At 34.1% G+C, this 20,391-nt stretch overlaps 1 protein-coding gene across 1 annotated transcript; it reads right to left on the bottom strand.

Moving 5' to 3' along the window:
* Positions 1-951: 951 nt before the first annotated feature.
* Positions 952-15,831, bottom strand: LOC148617807 (uncharacterized). Its single transcript, XM_088585384.1, has 6 exons — positions 15,771-15,831; positions 11,433-14,127; positions 10,457-10,649; positions 6,078-6,397; positions 5,642-5,788; positions 952-5,135 (listed from the first exon to the last, which is right to left on the bottom strand). The coding sequence occupies exons 2-6, from the start codon at positions 14,032-14,034 to the stop codon at positions 3,067-3,069; spliced, it is 5,331 nt and encodes a 1,776-aa protein (XP_088441510.1). The 5' UTR covers positions 14,035-14,127; positions 15,771-15,831; the 3' UTR covers positions 952-3,066.
* Between the last annotated feature and the right edge of the window lie 4,560 nt (positions 15,832-20,391).

The following is a 20,391-nucleotide window of genomic DNA, read 5'->3' as shown; positions in this document are numbered from 1 at the left end:
TGTAACTGTAGTAATTGTGTAATCTTCTCAACTATATCATAATTTATAGTTTTCTTATTTTTTTTTGTTTTTTTTTATTATTTCTACCATCTTAAAGATTGATCAGTTGTATGTGCACTTTTAATGGGAGTTTATTATTACTATTTATTTTTGAATGTAATTTGCTACCATTTCATATTTTCGAATTGTCTACAATAGTTGAAACTGAGTCTAGCTCATATGATTCTCCATTCTAGGAATAATAAAGACTAAAAATGGCGCGTGTTTTTTTGAACAAAATCTTGGAAACCATAATAGATGGAAAGAAAACCCCATTGTAGAAATGGTCCTTGTATAATGCCTGCACAAGCTGGGTCGAATATGCAAGCCTATAATGATGTTTTTTCACGTTTTCAGATAATGAAAGGTCATAACAAAATTATTGATGAATTCTAGACAAAATTCAAAAGGAAAGTCCGTACAATAAATGGCGATATCTGGATAAAACCGTAACGTTGGACACCACCGCAATGGTTCTGACTTGGTATTGGTATAGGCATTTTCGATATGTAAGGTGGGGTGACCAATGTTCGTAGCCTCCTGCGTCTATCATGGTTTATTATTTCCGGAAATTTCAACACAAACGGTCAGCATAAAATTGTCATGAGTCAGAATAGTCAAACCAGTACAGAAAAAAATTAACAACAAACAAACGAAACAAAATGATCTAAATACAATTGAAATTAAGTAAATCCAGAATCCGAGCTTCAAAATAACAATGTGAGAATCCTTAATATCATGAAAACCTTACTGGATTGAAAGTGTATAATTCTCTTAAAAGGCAGATCATGATAAATTATCCCATATTATGCCCACTTTTCTTCGTAAAACCGATTTAATTTGTAATAATTAAATAAACAAAACGAATAAGACACACGTACAATAAAGCATTCTCCCGAAATAATAATAAAGTACAGGCAAGCAAGTTTACTAGTGTAAAATTAAATTTAACAAGACACAAAGAAACAGAAAAAAATACATTTCATGATAAACTGGTGTGTGACACAGTTTAAACAATTTGGAATATTTTGTTGAATTAAACAAAGGAATAAACTTGGATCAACACATCTCCACATAGAAAAAGTAATCAAGGGAACTAATTTTCCAGCGGAAATCAAACTAACGTAATACAGGGACAACAACCAGACATGGAAAACAGACACAACAAAGGAAATAAAATAAACAAAATAATACTTACATAGCAACAAAAGTAAATAAGCAACTCGGGCTCCACTAAAAACTGAGAGCATGGGCCAGGTGCAACGGTAGGGTAAATGTCCTCTGCTTTTCGAGAAACACCCGCCGAGTTGTTCATAAAAAGCGAAATGTGAATTAAACGATATTGTGTTCTTAAGCGATCTAAGTTTTTGCTAAGTTGCTGAATTTTGTAGTTAACTACTTCAAGTATTGGTGTGGTACCAATCTCTGGGATTTGGAAACATCTGACCAGCAAATACACAACAACATTTTATTACTTAACTAATATCATGAAATCCTTAATAGATAGAAAAATGATCCTAATGGTAAGACCCACAAAAGTCTCCAATTACACCGACAATTTAAGCGGCTCTTTATTACTATTAAATGTATCATTTTTTTTTTATTAAATTCAATAAATATGTTCTTCGCTGCTCTTCGCTAAAAAAAAATTAAATAATTACAGGTAGGGCGAAACTTTTTATGGTCAGATACAAAAAGGACCCTTTTTGTATACATATACATATCCGTATATACACATAAAACCCAAGTAAACCACGGGGAAAAAATCAATGGGATGCAGTTTCTGTTACAAAGCGAGATTGTGATATAACTCTATATAATATGAACAATTATTGTCCATTCCATTTATCAGTTAATAGCCCCCACACACCGTTTGATCGACTTACTGTTTTAAGATTTTGCATACTGTTTTTTTGCAAATAAATAAAGGACCGATATTACTATTAATTTCTGCAGTTATATACGTCATTGTCATATGTTGTTGTACAAAAAGTACAAAAGTAGAACAAAAGAGACCCTTTTTGTATACTTTTTCTGCGACCGTATCAAAAATACTCCAAGTAGAAATATTGGAAAATCTTAAAATGTAGCTTCAAAAGATGTACGACAGAAGACAATTTGTATAAAATGCACACCACAATGTACGAAATAATCAAATGATCAATGTTAAAAAAGTCAACAAATCATAACCTACAAATTACGTTCTGAAAATATACACATGCAAACCTGAAATGACGTTTTCACGTTTTCAGTTAATGAAAGGTAATAACAAAGTTACTGATTAAATCTAGGCAGTTGTCAAAAGGAGAGTCCGTATAATAAATGACAATTTCAGGGTAAAACCGGAACGTTGGACCCCATCGCAAACTATAGTTTTCTAGTCTTTGTATAGATTTAAAAACGCTACGAACTAGTATATCCGACATCTTATCTGCTCTTAATGTTTTTTTCATTATTACCCAGAAACGATAACTAATACTTCTCTTTTTGGTGCATTTCACAGGACTAACAGATTTCCTCAAATCTCACTTCCGCTTCTTTGTAAAAAAAATCCCATATAACTGTTATTTGTTTGTCTAAAAGTTCTTTTACCAATTGATTATATTTGAATAATGCAGTGATTGTCCGGCTTAAATTCGCATTTAATTTACCATTTCTGATAATAATTCGACCTGTTAAATCAGTGATTGGTTAAAAAAACAAGATTTTCAAATAACTCTATACAATTCGACCTATGCCTTATCCCATGGGTAAAACTTGCAAACAATTATTTTAAATTCATTATTTTGTTTTAAATGCTTGGAATGCAAGACTATGAAATCGAAACTTTGATACAAAAGTACATGGATGTGTGTATATAAAGAAATGGCTACAAAATATCGAACTATGCACACCTCACATGACAAGAAAAGACATTTTATAAACTGGTTTAGACATCCCAAACACTAATTGTTTTAACATTGTCAATAGTTACTACTTCGTCTTTACAAAAGTCTAGTCGTTTGCAAGTACTAGTATATCACGTATTTAGTCGACTTCAAACATATCCTGTGCGGAATTTCGAGAATAGCACTTTCCACATATGCATGGTCTGGATTTAGTACCTAATATTGTGTTCAACAAATCTATATAACCACTGTCCTCGTACGTATCACTGTTCCGCACAGTTTTTACTCTTTCGCGAATTTCTAGTGCCTTCGACCCAAAGTTCATAGCCTTAAATATATTAGATAAGACACTAAGACTTGGTTTTGTTGGCATCTCGTTAACAGCTTCTTCCAGTTCATAAAGGAACTCTTTAATTTTTTCTTTTTTGCCCAAATGACAATAGCATATAAACAAAAGCAAGTAGTAGTTTCTTCGTCTTTTAAAATTCTCTTGTCTTTTTCGTTCATTTGATTTTTCAATCTGAATTCGTACTTCCACATCGTCTATTTCCCCAACCTCTACAACTCCACGCTTTATGTCATTCTTCGACTTTTCGATGAGACAAAGTACAATTGCACTTGTTTCTTCGTATTCGTGGTAGTCCAGAGCAAGTGACTCAATAAACACATCGATGTCTTCCCATATTTCTGAATCAGTATCCTCGTAAACGAAACGCCTATTTCCATACTTCCCGGTATACCTTTTTTGAAGAAATTCTTCTAGAGAGATTTCGCCTATTCCTTGCTTAGCCCTAGAAATTCCAATTTCCCTGTTAACAAATATCATAAATAACTCCCTTGTTTTCTCATTATCAACAGTCAAAAGAAAGTGATCGAGAAATTCTTTAAAAACAAGGCATTCTCCAGTCCAAACAAGGTTTTTCTCAAATGCATTATTTAACTCATTCAGAACAAATTTATAGTTTCTTTTTTTCTTAAGGTAAGATTTGACAAGAGCGAATGTGGTTGGGTTGAACACATTTTCTACTGTCCATTGCCTATCACCATCAGTTTTGAAACGCTTACTCGACGCCATTACTGAATCGATTAACCAAGAATGCGTAAGACCATGAGCTTCGCCGACGAAGTGAAGAACCATACACGGGAAGAGACGAAGGGACTCCAACTCTTCGCATATTAACCTTAATTTGATACTCTTCCAAGTGTCAATGAGGTTGTTTTTTGGGATGAAGTAGTGCGGAAGAAATTTTGCTCTCAACCAATGCAATAGTAACTCTGTCATATAAAGAACACAACCTCCACAACTATTTCTCCATATTTCTCCAGGCACCGATTCACAAGCGTATAAAAAAGTCGTAACAAGGAAATACGGTGGCAAAGTTATATGTATTTTACGAGTTTGAAATCTTACCAAAGTCTGAAAAACGAAAAAACAATACTTCATGTCGCCCGTTAATTCGGCAGCTAACATTTCCTCTGCATCTGTGAAAACGAATTGGAATTCCAACTCTTTGTCAAAACTATTCGGATGAGCCCGGTGTGCAAGAAAGCAACCTTTCTTGGTTATTTTTGTTATCAATTCTCTACTCGGCCATCCTGACGCCCGTTCTCTGTTGACCCATCTGAAAGCCTCGAAGGGCCATTCGGAACAAATTAAGGCTGGCACAAATTCATATTCATCTTGACTTTTTATTATGAAGGGTAATTTTTCGATATAATACTTATTGTGGACCTTTCTTGTTAAGTAGTCAGGAGGAGACCCTGTTCCTGACATATATACTGGTTTTTCAGAGCGCAAACGTAAATACCCGGGATGCGTTTCATCTGTGTCAATAGTATATGTCAAGTTTTCTTCTTCTTTTCCAAAGATTGATGATACCATTGTATCGTTCAAAATAGTGTATTTGCCTTCTGTCTCTAAGTATACACCAAGAAACTCAAGATCAGAAGTCGCATAATCATCAGTATAGGTAAACTTTGATAATGATTGTGTAAAATTAGAAAGACCAACGGAAAGGTTTAGCCGAATTGTCCCGTTGTTTCGCGATATTAACCAAGAATGAGTGACTGATCCCTGATATGGTCGACTGTACATGAAAAAGTAATTGTCTTTTAGTAATTCCTGAATTATATAAGACAGATGCATGACGGGTATTCTACTGACTGGGTCAACGCAGAATATGTTCGTATTCAACGAGTTTAGTACTTCTGTAATCAAATAAAATGAGATTTTATTTGAAATGAAATGGCATATTCATTGAATATTTCTTGTATAATTTCTAATAATCACAATCATTTCCAAAACAAATATTCTTCACAGAATTTTAAAGACATTTCTTTAAGTAGACCGTCAACTGACTTTTATGGTGTTCCTATTCGGGGCAAGACTAAAATTTACATTACCTATTATTAGAAAATTTTCATTTAAATTGGGAATTGAGTTTTAAATGAATTTGAAACTTAGGTATATTTGCTATTTAAAACTGCTTTACTCAGTATTTAACTCTGTCAAGAAACAGCTTGACGGATTTTTGATGAGTTGTGCTTATGCATTGTGAAAATTTGCTAAAGTTTTCAGTGTATATACGTAATGTTCACATCAGGAAGCAATTTAGAGGTCTGTACAGAAATATTCTTAATTTATATGTTATGGTTTCTTACAAATATCTGTGTTGTATGTTAATCTGAGGCCTACTTGAATATATCTGGCTTACCATCATGGTTGGGCTTCGTCAAATCGTACTTCATTTCCCCACTGTTACATCCAGTCTGATTGGTTGTTTTTTCGTCGGTTATGATAACCCCAATTGAATGCCTTTCCTCAATTGAAAGAAGTCGTTTAATTCGTCTCATTTTTGCATCTACAGAAAGATCGGAATTCATATTTGTAATTACGAGTACTGTTAATGTATTTAATAAATGCAATAAAATGGCAATAAGACTTATTTTGGCAAATTAATTAACGAATATTAATTTTAGATAGTAGTAATGGCGAGATGAGTTTGACTGAAGGAAACTTCAGACAAAATCCCTTTCAGTCCGGTCGGAATTTTTGAAATTTAAAGTCTAGAACAGAAATATTTCATCATAGTTTTTTTAAAGTTTATTTTATAAGTACAAACACTTTATCACGATATGAAAAATTCATACTAATAGACCACGTTGTTTGCCAATCCTTCGGTCTTAAGCTGACATAGTGTGACCCGCCAACGTAACCTAAATACACGTTTTCGTTGATAGCCATTTCTTCGGGTTCCAAACTTTTGTGTGGGTGCAAATGTGTTGCAGTTTCGGATGAGTTCAGTACTGTAACAGTTCTGCCTATCACTTCTGTTATAGCTATTAAAGCAATATGGTCTCCCCATTCGCCCTCTTTGCCCATGCGCTTGAGATAGTCTTCCCAGGATTCATTTGACAGGAAGCACATCAGATGAGACCCATCTTCTTGAGTGGGGTTTCTGTGTAGGTATCTGAAATTACCAAAAGTTATTTACCAGAATAGTCCGAAATGATATACTTTATATTACATATAAATTCGTTTCTTTTTGTTATCAAACTGTTTCACCATTAATTAAACATACTTACAAATTTGTTTTATTCGTTAAAAATGTTGTAGGTATCATTACTAACAATTACTCTTATTTTATGTTAATATAATGAATAAATTTATAATACTTGTCGTAACTACGCAAACTTTTTGTATCGCGCTAGACTTCTTACTACTAGGCTTCTAGAACAGGATAATGTTGCTACAAGATTGAAGTCAACATTACACAAGTTTTATAGTCGTCTTCATGAACTCGTGGATCGTTATATGAAAATTAACTTGTTCAACGTGTCATAGTTTCTTTTTCCTCTTTCATTTTCCCGGACTTTTTATGAGCAACTCGGTGTGTGTTTCTAGAAAAGTAGAGGAAGCTTATCTGGTACACCTGGTCTATACTTTCCCGTTAGTGGGGTCCGAGTTGCTCATTTATCTTTGTTACTTTGTATGTATTATTTTATGTTCTTTGTTGTTTTTCATGTCTGGTCTTTGTCACTGAATTACATTCTTTTGATTTCCGCTTGAATCTTGCTTACCTCGATTACTCTTTTAAACAATATGTTATTTGCCAAGCCATGGTGATTCAATAATTAATTGGAACTCATACCAAGAACGAACACTTTTCCGACGCAGTCGGTATAGCTTCGCTTTTTACCTTTGACCTAAAGGATGCTCTACTATAGCAACGCAAGTCACCTGATCGCAGTTCTTTCTCCCAATTGGCCTAATACTGATAACTTAGTGGTGTTCGAAAAATCTGTATCGAAAATTTGGAATTGCATTCGAAAAAAAAACTTTATCGGAACCTTAAAAATTGCGTGCCATGTGTTATTTTCTTGAAAGAAATGTAGAAAAGAAGTAAAAAAGAACAAAATTTTACTGCGTCGGTTATCTTTTTTTTTAAGATAGTACTTGTTATATCCAGGCGTCCATCGGGATCATATTTTGCTGATTCCATGAAATAATTTTGTAGTAATGCAATTGAAGCAATAAATGTCGATAACTACATAATATTGTGAAAATAACGTTTTTTAATCAGAGAAGATCGATAGAGCTGATCGAATTATTTTTCGCCATTACTTCCGAAGATTGCCGACAAGGACACTCACCTGGGTTACAAACACTTTAACCTTGCTAAAAAATAACAGAAACGGATACACAGGTAAGCACGTGTCTTTTTTTCATTTCATTTAGTCTATTTCTTGATTAGTTTTCAAATAAATAATGATCATATTTGAGTCACATTATATTACAATACGTAAATTTCAAAGGATCCTTGCGTTATATTCTAACTTTCGAATTCCGTTCTTACTTGCCATTGAATAAGCACTTTCGTTTTGCAATCAGATTTGTTTTTAAAGAAGCCACCCTTACAGCACTTGCGCGGATTAAGGTCACCAGAAGTCGCATTCATACACATTTATCTAGGTCGATTTTTTGTCTTGCAAGACAATGAATATATAGACACTTTTATGCATTTAATGCATTATTTGTGGATATCAAATGAAATTATACAGGAAAAGAACAATTCAGCAGAAATAATTTAAAGTGAAGACATATATCAACAGATAAAAAAATTACGAAAATAACAACTAATGCAGCTTCAAGTAGGGCAAAACAGAAACAAAAACAAAAACAAAACAAAAAAATACTGCAAACGGGTAAACGAACAGCAAAAAAAAAAAAAAAATACGCACTCAGGTGCCCAGGAAGGATGAGCAATATCTGTCCTGGTGAGACACCTGCCATGCTGTTCTTTCACGGTCAAAGTCAGGTGAAAGAGAACAACAATCCATCTATGACAGGTTGTTGGTCATATTGAAAACGAACAATTTAAACGGTCAATCAAATAATGGTTACATTAAAGAACCTTTAAAATGATGATTTTAATCTTTGGGCAACATGTATTTTTCTCTCAGAACTCTCTGAGCCCTACAGAGAAAGTCGGTTTTGTGACTGAAAAGGGATAGCAGAATGGTTTAACCAAATCGTTGCATTTTCATATAACTTAATTTAACGCTCTCATTTTATCAATTTCGATACTATGGTAATGATACGAGGCAAATTTTTCGATGCCAGACCAGCATGTAGAGATGCGTCACAACGGGTGTCCATGAACCCTAATAACCAAAACTGTTGAAATAAATTCAACAAAATAAATTGACCTAAATCCTACAATAAATGACAGATTAGATATCTTTCAAAGAGTAATCAAGGGACCCAAGGTTATAGCGGTAATCAAGAGAATGCAATCCAGGAACAAGGATAGACATGGAAAACAGACATACACAACAAAGAACATAAAGTAACTAAAATCATACATACAAAGTAACAAAAGCAAATGAGCAACTTGGACTCCACTAAAAAATGGGAGCATAGACCAGGTGCACCGGTAGGGTAAGCGTCCTCTGCTTTTCTAGAAATACCCACCGAGTTGCTCATAAAAAGTCAAGTCCGGGATAGACAAACGAGGAAAGGAAAACTATGACCCATTGAATAAATCAGTTTTCATGGTGCAGATGGATACACCATAACGATCCATGAGTTTATGATGACGACCATAAAACTTTTGTAGTGATGACTTCAATCTTGTAGCAACATAACCCTGTTCCAGAAGCCTATTTGTTAAGGTTCTAGCTCGATTCAAAAAGTCGGCGTAGTTTCGGCAAGCTCTGGCATAACGTATGAGTTGTGATATGAACACTCCATACGCATGTGCTGAAGGGATGTTACCACAAATGAAAGGAAAGCTGACAATTCTGAATGAAAAGTCATCACGTTTGTCGTAAAGTTTTGTCAATAGTTTTCTTCTACCATCGATTTCTAAGTGTAGGTCAAGATATGAGCCTGACATCACAGTGTCTGTAGTATCCTTTATCTCAAGTTCTTTGGGGTGGATGCGATGTATCAAATCCCCGAAATTAGGATTGTTTAAAGATAATACGTCATCTATATAGCGGAAACTAAGATTAAAGGACCTAGCCAAACGATATTTTTTCTTTCGGACCAGATCAGCTATAAAGTCAGCCTCATAAGAGTGACAGAATAGGTCAGCAAGTAAAGGAGCACAGTTTGTTCCCATTGAATGCCGACCCGTTTGTTGAAAACACATCCACCATACTGGACAAATATGTTGTCGATTAAAAATTCCAGCATTTTGTAAATATCTTCTTCTGTATATTTGGAAGATGATTTGGAATTATTTCTTACAACGTATGAGGAATCTCTACTATATATTTGTATATAGGTGTACCATCTTTTTTGGAAAAAAACAACGATGTATAATGTTTTAAGTCGGGATTTTAATCAACCTAGTATTGTTTAAGTTAAAATAGAAAAATAAATAAAGTCTAGGCTGCCTTATCTGTCTTATTTGTCTAGTGTAATACAAATGAAATTAAGGAAACAAGTTTGACCACCCTTAAATGATTCATGTTTAACTTCAGACCAGAAAATAAATTTTAAAATTAAAGTAATTAAGTATAAGTATTTGTAAGAGTCAGGCAAAATAGGAAAAATCAGAAACATGCATGTCAAAACCCCACCGATCTTACAATAAAATACCATGCACTCAAGGATGCTTCCTGTATTTGATGTAAGCATTATTGGCTTTCCTCAGGAATTTTTCAATAGAATCTTAGAAAAATGAGGTTTTTGACAGAGTTATCTGCCATTGAAATGTTCATTTTAAGTGCATTTCAATAAAACTGTAACTCAATGTACCAGCTTGATATGGAAAATCTTGTCTTTTTTTCTTGATTCTGATAGTGCAAATTGTCAAATTACACTATCAAAATGATTGTTTTTTTATACCATGATTAATCTTCTGCCCAATTCTTACTGGGACTGACACTTAATGAAACATTTATTGAAATATGAACCATATTGATCTACGTCGGTTCACAGAGTGGGATCGCAATTAAATTGAAAAAAAAATGATTCCAATTCATTTAATTACCTCAATTGTTGATAAAAAAAAACTTACTCAACTGCAGCTGAACGAAGTGTATGTGTTGTGAATGAAAAATCTCCAGCAATTCGAAGTTGATCTATAACTGCAGAAAACATGCAGTTCCCATCCCCTGCAATGCTGTGAACCACAAGGCCGTATTGTTCTGCAACTGTTTGTAATGATGGTATTTTCAGCAACATTTTGTGCAATGGATCTATACAGGAGGCTTAATAAAAAAAAATGAATGTCCATTTGTTGTGTATTATTATGACTTACTAGAACACGAAATTACACAGCTCAAACATCTGATATGAATCCCCTGAGCTTCGGTATTATTGCTATTTCACATCTTTGCATATGTCTCCACAATACTTAAATTGTCACTAACGCTTTATTCAAAATGGAAATGACGCCGCAACGCTTAATCAATCAGTAAACAGGTGATATGTCTTTTTGCGGAAATCAGTTAACTCTCGATTTTAATTAGTTTCAAGGAAAATAATATCTACATCGATAATGTGCTCACAATGTCAAATACGTATCTATAGTACACATGACAAATTCATTTGATTATCTTATTTAAAGAAGCAGTATTATGCATTTTATGGGATTTCATGACATTGTGGTGAAATTATTCATGTAGTACGAATTTTGGTGTTTTATGTGGTTCATGAATTCCCAGCATTTCTTTAAATATGGCGCAACATGTAAAATTGTGAACCCCTCTTTTGAATTTAGTCCAGTAACACTAAAACCAAAAATCGAATCTTATTTCCAAAATTTACTCAGATCATTAGACCAACAAAACCAATAATCATGTAGGTTTGCATTTAATTTAACAAGGCGTTCTCAAGTTACAGCGCAACATGTTAACGACAAATACGTGGAAAGACTAACAGAGGTACAGACATTTGTCATTGAGACGGCTGACTAATCAGAGATTAGAGGGATATAGATGATAAGCTTATTTTGATTGACAAAGTATAAAACACAAGAAATAATATCTTACTTTCTGGTTTACCCGTGTTGAACACCTGTTCTCCACATGTTGGACAGATCAACTTTGTGTCATGCCCTGTAATGATCGGAAGGTTCGCCAACCTTTCAGCCATCATCTTTTGAGAGAACATATAGTCTTCCTCAAAGTCTTCTCCTATTTTTTGCGGATACATTCTAACATCAAACGGCAAATCTGATGAAGTGTCGTCAGCTTCTTTTGACCCCTTTTTCGTTTTTCCTTCAGGTCTGTACATTCGTTTTACGATGATCGGTGGAGGTGATGTTGAATTTGCTGCTTTAACATCCACCTTGCAATCATTCTTGTAAGACTGAGTTTCTTTAATGTCTTGCTCATTTAAGTCACTGATTGCATTTGTCTTTTCCATTTCATACGGTTGTATTCCTTCACTTTCCATTTTGTTTTCGGACAATTTATCTCCAACAAAGTTACTATCGGCTTCAATTGACATGGATGTTCTCATTAAAATTTCTTTCTGTTTTTCACGTACCTTTTGATTTTTACCATGCACATTTTTTCCATTGTCATCAAATGTTTCTGTTATAATGTGTGTTTTATCAGCTTTTGCCTTTTCTGACATCTGGAATTTTTTAGATATGCATTCTTGTCCGTTGTCATTAATGTCTGTTTTAGAAGTTTTACGTAATTGTACTTCGTGTTTTTCTTCTTCTAGTTCCTCAACAATATTTAGTTGCTGCTTTATTTTCAAGTTGATTTGATCACTCTTATTAGTAACGCCACTACAGAAAGACCCTATTACTGGTATTTTTTCTTTTGATTTGTATATATTTAAATGATTTGGGGATGGGATGGAAGATTGATCATCTGATATACGACACATGTCATCTTCTTTCTCTAAATCGGCCGAGTCTTTTTCTATTTCTAAGAAAGAAATAGATAGTTCATCTTCTGTTGATTCTTTTGACCTTCTCGGTACAATTTCCTCTTTCAAAGCTTTGTTTGAACTTGACTGCACCGAGCTGCTACTTGTTTCTAAAGTAAACGCACAAGGGGGGTGTTTTCTTTGTTCTGATATTTCCTCAATATGTATCTGCAAGCCAGAAACAACGGTGTTTTCTACCTCAAGTCTTTCATGTATATTGCGTTTTGAAATTTGTGTTTTTACCTCAATTTGTGTTATGGGTGTACGGGATAAATTAGATTGTTTTTTTAAAGAATCTTTGTAGCTATCATCTTCGAAAATACCTTTCTTGTCAAATGGATTAGTGCTTAATTGATTGTTTGAATCAGTTTTTTGAGCAGATTCCTTTTCTAGATATTGTAGTTCTCCATTTACCATTGATAACGACGTGTCAGTTTTTCGGAGTGTGGCGGATTGCAAGGATGTCCCTGTATTAAGTTGTGATACCAAAGATTCATAATCACTCGAAATCGTAACTTGTTTACCATGCCAATGAACTTCAGATTGCCCATTGAGAGTACTGTTAGTACTATTCGTCAAAACATTTCCTTTCTCAAGAACAGGACCTTTCCTTGATTTTTCTTGTCCCGCAGAGAAGCTTCTTGATCGTGTTGTACCGAGGAGGCTACTGAAGACATCCTGTAGATTGGAAGTGTTCTCGTATACTTTCACAAACATCTTAGAATGATGTGTCTTTGAAGAATTATCTAATTTGTTGAGACTTCTGTATCTTGTTTTTAACTTTTCATCGTCATTTGGCTTATCGAATTCAAAATGTGTTGTTTGGCATCTAGAAAACAATGACGAAACCTTTTTGTCATCTAATGTATTGCAATTCATATTTTGTTTCCCTAACCTCCGGTCGCTATCACCTTCATCATCGTCAAGACAGAAACATTTTTCCTTTTCCTTACTTCCGTTAGTTTCTCGTTCAACACTTTTGACGCTATTTTTGCCACTTGAAAGTGCATTATTAATACCTGGATCACAAAAGTGACTTAGATTTTTCCCGCTATCACTGTGTTCAACTTTTCGATCAACTTGTTCTTTTCTGTCAAAACTCTTGTCTCTCTCGTCTGATTCATCACAATCATTGTTTTGTTCACGTATTTGCACCGGGAGAACTTTTACAGGGTCAAAAGAAATAGAACTTCCCTGGAAAATACCTTTTGATGGATTCTCGGCATCCTCTTGAATCATAGCTGAGTTGTCGACCGACAATTTTAATCCCCCGTCGATCGATAGGTCACTACCAACACTGTCATCACTTTCGCTGTTATTTCCATTCCAAATCAATTTGGTGTTTACCGAATTTTGCGAACTAATATCACTAGAAATTCCACCAGAAACACATTCTGTGGTACTTGCAGTTGAAACATTCCTATAAGCATGCAACTGGGTACTTCCATCGTTGCAGTAATTTATATCGTGTGTTATCTGGTCAACTTCACGTGATACTTCGAACGTTTCGTAATTTTTTCTATTGCCGTACTCCCCCTCTTCTGGGTCACATGATGACTCATGCGATTCGTGAATCTTCTGTTTATTGTAGTTTGCCTCAGGTGTTCGATTGTATGGCTTTCCTCTGTAAGTCTGCTTCAAATGGATATTATCGAGCTTGTAGAGAAATGAGTTGTAAGTAAATGGCACCCGCGGATGTAGATTTTTCATTATTTATCTGTTAATGTGAATCGTTGTAAGAATATAAGGAAATTGACCATGATACTTTCGGTTCTTATATATTCATGTTTGTCATAGAGCAAGCTGGAAATAAAGAATACATGACGAATACGTAAACATTTTAAATTTTGAGGAAGATGAAATCTAAAAAATCTAAATCTGCTTTGGGATTTTCAGCAGAGGAATAAACTATATAAACTATAATAAACAATGCTATCAGCAAATCAGGTTAAAGTTTAAAAATTCCGATTAAGTTACCGTATTTTCATGAAGTAAATATGTAGTAGATATTACCCTTTACTCGTAACGAAGGATAATTGTAAATAACAGAAAAAGGGCGGGGTAGAATAATAATTGGCATAATTCTTCTTGTCTGTAGATGCCTGTGTTTTTAAATGTTGTAAATCATCTAGGAGAAGAGTTGGAATGGTATGGTTTACAGTTGACTGTGGAAAAAGGCTCAATTCATTACAATAAGCTTAGAGGTGGATAGATGGAAATAAGAAATTAAAATTACAAATCAACTTCTCTCCTATAAACCATACTAATGATCCATGGACTTAGTGAAAACCTGCGAGTTAAACTGTGGTAAGTTTTGGCTGTACTGATGATGACAAAAACGAAAAAAAAAAGGTTTAGCGAATTTACAGTGTAATATAATGCTTCTAAATCTATAGGCGATCAAAAACACGTCATAGTCGATCTTGTGATCATAAATACCCAATTCATTGTTTGCGAAGTAAAAGAGGGTAATATACTAGTGATAATAATTACAATTTACACCATAAATTGTACTTAGCTGACATGCAATTTATTATCGCCATTATTGCTCATGTGTGACTAGATTTGGTCGGACATCCCTTTCTATAAATACCATCTTTATAAGTCCTTCAAAATCTTTTTTGTAAAATACGCGTTCTAATTTGGAGTAACTGCACAAAACTATTAATTTGAAGTGAAAAATTATTAATCTAATAGATAACCAGGAAGGGACAAGTCATAAAATATTATTCAGTGCATTAAAAAAAAAAAAAAAACAGAGGCACCCTATCCATCACTTTGACATTATTTAACTTATTTTGAATATCGCGTTTTAGGCGATTTGCTGACTTATTGGGAAACCTTCATTATAGAGGAAACAACTATATATTTTTAATAAAAAAGTAGAAGGGGGAGGACTATATACCCTCGAATTATCAAGCGATGTAAACAAACATTTAACTGATAGTTCAATTATCCTACACTGAACTAAAAATATGTTTGGAGTAGTTTGTGTACATAGCTGTACATTTAGCTCTATGTACAATTTAAGATGTTTTTTTTTGTTATAGTTCTGAAATTTTTTCCGTCTAATGAACTATTTTCGTCCCTGGTAAGTTCAAATCGACTAATGAATAACTTTCTATATATATATGTCGAACTGCGTGTTTGTTGTTTTTATTTTAACCTGTTCTAGCTCTTCAGTGAATGGTACAGCCAAAAAACGTATAAACTTCTGGCAAACAGATGAATATAATTAATCATTCCAGTAATTTTTCCAATGTACAAAATATTACCAAGGCCAGAAAACTACTTTCGTTTTCATTGTTATGCATTTATTCAGTCAGTATTGTCAGTTGGACATGATCCGAATAAAAAGTAAGATAAATTAATTAAAAAGGTTTGAAATTTAAGCGTATAGGAAAAAATTATGAACTTGAAAATAAACTGATAATGTGACTTCTTACCTGACAAACCCCATTCGCATAATCTATCTAGGATTTTGTCTTCCTTGTAGGGATTTTCATGTAAACTAAAAATAGTTGAATTGTGGTTAAACGCGGTGATTAAAATAGACGTATCATAGGAAAAATCATTCATCCCTGGAAAAAACGCGATATATGTCGGCATTTATTCACATCTTAAACCGGGAGCTGTTGTATAAATATACGTTTGAATTCTTCAATATTTTGACCACGGTCAAATCAAAGAGCATAAACTAACGATAATCTTTTCTGTAACTTTTTTTGGAAATAGATAATGGTCTGTCATGTTCATTTGGTGTATCTGGGTACTACTAATTGCAAAACCAGGAATATATACTCTAAATTAGCTTAAAAACATAAAAAAGTTGACGATCAATTTCAAATTTTGAAGTCTGTGACCCTGAGGTCATGCAAGTCACGTGGATGCTGTACTGATAAATATAAACAATACCACGTGGAATAGTAGGCAGTAAATAATCGAACTTACCATGTCATGAAGCAAGTAAAATGACATAATTATATCCACAGATCTACTGATCTTCGTGCATATAGGTTCAGCGGTTTAGATTGCATGGGCGGATTTGGCGTACCCACACCCGACAAAAAAAAAATTCGCTTAAGCCTTGATTTTTTTATGCATTCTACACATGCCCCTCAGTTTATTTGCCTCGTTTCGCCTGATCTTTTTGTAACTGCTCCCACCTGAAATCCTGGATCCGCCACTGGTTAAATGTTTAGATTAGAGACAAAAAAAAGCAATTTCATTGGAATTAAAAGCCGAACGATCGAGGTTAATGTACCTTTTTTCTACTTCAGAAACAGATACAAACCACATAATCTGTCTTAGATTGATATTCGGTTGTTGCGCTTTCCTAATAAAAAGTATATTAGTTGCGTATGAAACTGGCAATTTGCATGAGTTCTTGATTTGGCTTAATTTGGTTGGTTTTTGTGGGAGATGAATTTCTGATTTTCTCAACAAAAAAAAAAACAAAAAACAAAAAAGCAAAAACAAAAACAAAAACAAAAAAAAACACAGATTTGGATACAGAAAGGACTATTGTTAGGTAAAGCTATAGCAAATGTATATCGATCGTTTTCAACACCATGAATCACCTCTACCATAGGTATTGTCTGAGTCTATTATGGACTGGTAAACGCAAAAAGGGAATTCCATAAATTAAATAAAGATTATTGTTTTGAATGAACTAAAACCAACTGATATATATTATGTTTTATTCCAATCGAAGGGTCTGCGCCCCTAGCAGAGTTTTTATGCCACTTTTAAAGTTATCAATCAGTTACAAATTAAACATAAATTCAAGGAAAAAGAATTTATAGTGGCATTGTCTGTAATATTGGTACAGGGTAAACTTTAATACAATATAAAAGTATGTAATTAAAAAGCTGAAAATTTTTTTTATCACCTATTGGTAAATTTTGTCTTCGACAGCCTCCTCGTCTCCAAACTTTCCCTTACACTTGAGAAGTTTAGAAAAACTTTGTCTACTATACATGACAAATATGTTGTCGTACCAGCAGACAAAGCCAAAAACAACATGTTTTTTGTCTGCACAACTTATCACATCCAATGTTTATTATCTGAGGTAGGCCTAGAAAATGATAGCAATAATAAGGCATATACTGCCACTACACTCTCCAAAGAAGAGATAGTGGAAAACCAAAAATCTGTGCTATCCTCTTGTGGTCACTCTACTAAAGACGATGATAGTGATCTACCGTCTGTATACTGGGACCTAAACTCCACAAGAATCCATACAAACAACGCTTCATAGTTAGATCTGCAAAATGTACCACCAAAACGCTTTCAAAACTTCAATCTTCTATACTCACTGCTGTCAAAGGTTGTCTCCAGTCCTACCACGACACTTGTTACTCCCGTAGTGGTATTAATTCAATATAGCAATCCTGAAAAATTTAAAAGATCTTCTGGAAACCCTCCATTCAAGATTATTACCAGAAAACAATAGCATAAAACCAATGATTTTTCAACTCTTTATGTACATGTATATTCCCCTTAGTCAGTTAAAATCTCGAATCAGAAGCATTATACATAGTGGTTACTTCAAAGAAGACGGTACACCTAGCTACAAATATGTAATTCTTGGTAAAGATTCCTCATACTTTGTAAAAAAAAACTCCATCTCCTTGTCCCTGGATTACATTAATTTGATTTCCGCTTGAATCTTGGTTCCCTTGGTTACTCTTTCATTTTTTATTGCGCAAAAAGCCATGGTACTGTGATTTATTACTCAACTCTGTAAAGTTTTTTTTATATGTGAAAAGGAGGTTTATGAATATACATGTATATATCGTTTCTAATATTTTTATAAAGGGTACCTTCTGAAACGAAATGAACCAGTGAACCCCATTAACTTTCTCTAAGGCACAATTATAACATTTTCTATTAATTTTATCTGATTGATTGATTGTTGTTTGCAGCAATATTTCAGCTATATCCAGGCGATGAACATGAAATGGATGATAGAAGGAACATGAAGTGGTGGGATGTGACGCAAGGATAATAGGGTCGACAAATTTTGATTGCCACTGAAAATAGGGAGAGGTGGTTAGAGTCGGACAATTTAGCCTCTTATGGCGGAGCCCAATGGTTCCTACTCCGATATAATACCATAGAAGGGTACTTTAACGTGCGAGAAACGTGACATCTTTCCCAACTTATTGTACCATTATTGATTGCTGTCAGGTTTTCCGTATTATGGCCCGACGACCCCAGCATGTAACATGCCAGTGGTACCCCATTCCACCATCTTGGGCACACAACGCAGTTGCTCTGTGGGCAGAGTGCCCTAGCTCCCGGCCAGTGTTCCGATCACTATTAATGTAAGTCGCTTTTTACGACAAGCTTAGTGCTGCTATGGGCCTATTCTTTTCACACCAGGACCCACATGGAACTTTATTTGATCTAAATATTTTTGAATATATGCCAGTCTCATAGTCATCAAATAGATTGCCTTAACTTGAATTCTCTTTAAATATTTTATACAAAACCTACAAGTTTCTTATAATTCAACTTCTCTGTGACAGGTTGGTGCAATCAATATTATCTGATCTTATCTAAAAATTAATTTCGTAAAAAAATAAAACTTCCAAAACATGTAATGCCTCTCATAAGGAATAGTCAGTGGCGGATCAAAATGTCATTTCCCCCGGATTTGCCCATAGCCATTTCCAGCTTCACACTGTTTCTTAATTTTCAACTCCCTCCATATTTTCTCGTGCAGTTCGTGTTTCATGCTGTAAAGTAGTTTTCCATGATGGTAGGTTTTTAAAAGATACTGATTTTTACATTGGACATTATACAGTTTGAACAGTAAACTAAATGGAGAGCTCTAAATAAACCTTAAATCTGCATTAGCTGCTATTTTTTTTTCAGTTTTGATTCTACTGAATTTTGCTGATAAAATGAAATAAGTTTGCAGTAAATGTCGATAATACCTGCAGAATATTGTAAAAACAACGTTTTCTTTTTCAATCAAAGAAGATCGATAGCTCAGATCTAATTATTTTTCGCCTTTCCTTCCGAAGATTGCCGACAGGACATTAACCCGGGTTAAAACTACTTTAACCTTGGTTAAAAAAAATAACAATAACGAATACACAGGTAAGCACGTGTCTTGTTTACATTTCATTTCATCCATTTCTTGATTAGTTTTCAAATAAATAATGACAGTTACTGACCATATTTGTGCAACATTATATCACAATTTCAAAAGATTCCTTGCATTATATTAGAACTTTGTTCTTTTACGGCTTGAGTCCGACGGTCTTCCTTGCCACTGATTAACCACGTTCGCTTTGCAATCAGATTTGTTTTTTTTTTAAAAAGCGACCCTTAAAGCACATGCGTGAATTAAAGTCACCAGAAGTCACATGCATACGTATTTATCTAGGTCGATTTTTTTGGTTTTGCAAGACAATAAATATATAGACACCTATTTCATGTATTTAACACACTTTATTTGTGGATATTGAATGAAATTATGTATACCCAAATACTATTTTGTCAATTTCTTCATTAATATGGGGTAGGCATTGCCTTAATCAGCGAGCACCGTGAGCTTTACCGTACATGTACCGTGGGTATGAGACTCGTAAAAATAATAAAGAACATTACAGTCGGGGGGGGTGTGAAAATTTTCAGTTATATTTCAGTAGCAAGCGATATCAATCCTTTTATTTGAAAATCTGCCTTCTTAATAAATGGGGAATTTTTTTTATTCCAAAATTCCATCCCCATACCCCTCTTTCCTCTCGCCTACAAAATGGTCGATAATCTTAAAGCACTTCGCAATACTTTACATTTTTCATCCCTTAAGGGCATCTCTAACAACATCCTTGTCAGTTTTGGCCCGTCAGATCAATCTGCACAGGTACCGTAAATATTACAGTTCTCCACGGATGATGGGAATAATTTACACATATCATTTGACGTAAACAGAATTCAGACGACAGCTGCAAATTCCAAACAAGAAAATGATTGCCTTTACTATCTTCGAAAAGCTATGCTTCGATTTGGATAGTATAATCAGAGTTATATTTTTTCCAAGGCGGGTTAGGT

This window comes from Perna viridis, chromosome 5 (assembly GCF_037379345.1).
Source record: "Perna viridis isolate PV_CMFRI_1.1 ecotype Kerala chromosome 5, ASM3737934v1, whole genome shotgun sequence".
Lineage (NCBI taxonomy): Eukaryota > Metazoa > Mollusca > Bivalvia > Mytilida > Mytilidae > Perna > Perna viridis.
The sequence above is the reverse complement of the archived record's forward strand: the minus strand, read 5'-3'. Positions and strand labels throughout refer to the sequence as shown.

Coding starts and splice junctions, on each gene's coding strand:
- LOC148617807 (XM_088585384.1), bottom strand. CDS start 14,034: ATGAAAAATCTACATCCGCGGGTGCCATTTACTTACAACTCATTTCTC. Junction 5,789..6,077: donor GCAAACAACGTGGTCTATTA/GTATGAATTTTT, acceptor ATCTTTCTGTAG/ATGCAAAAATGAGACGAATT. Junction 5,136..5,641: donor GACGAAGCCCAACCATGATG/GTAAGCCAGATA, acceptor ATTTGATTACAG/AAGTACTAAACTCGTTGAAT.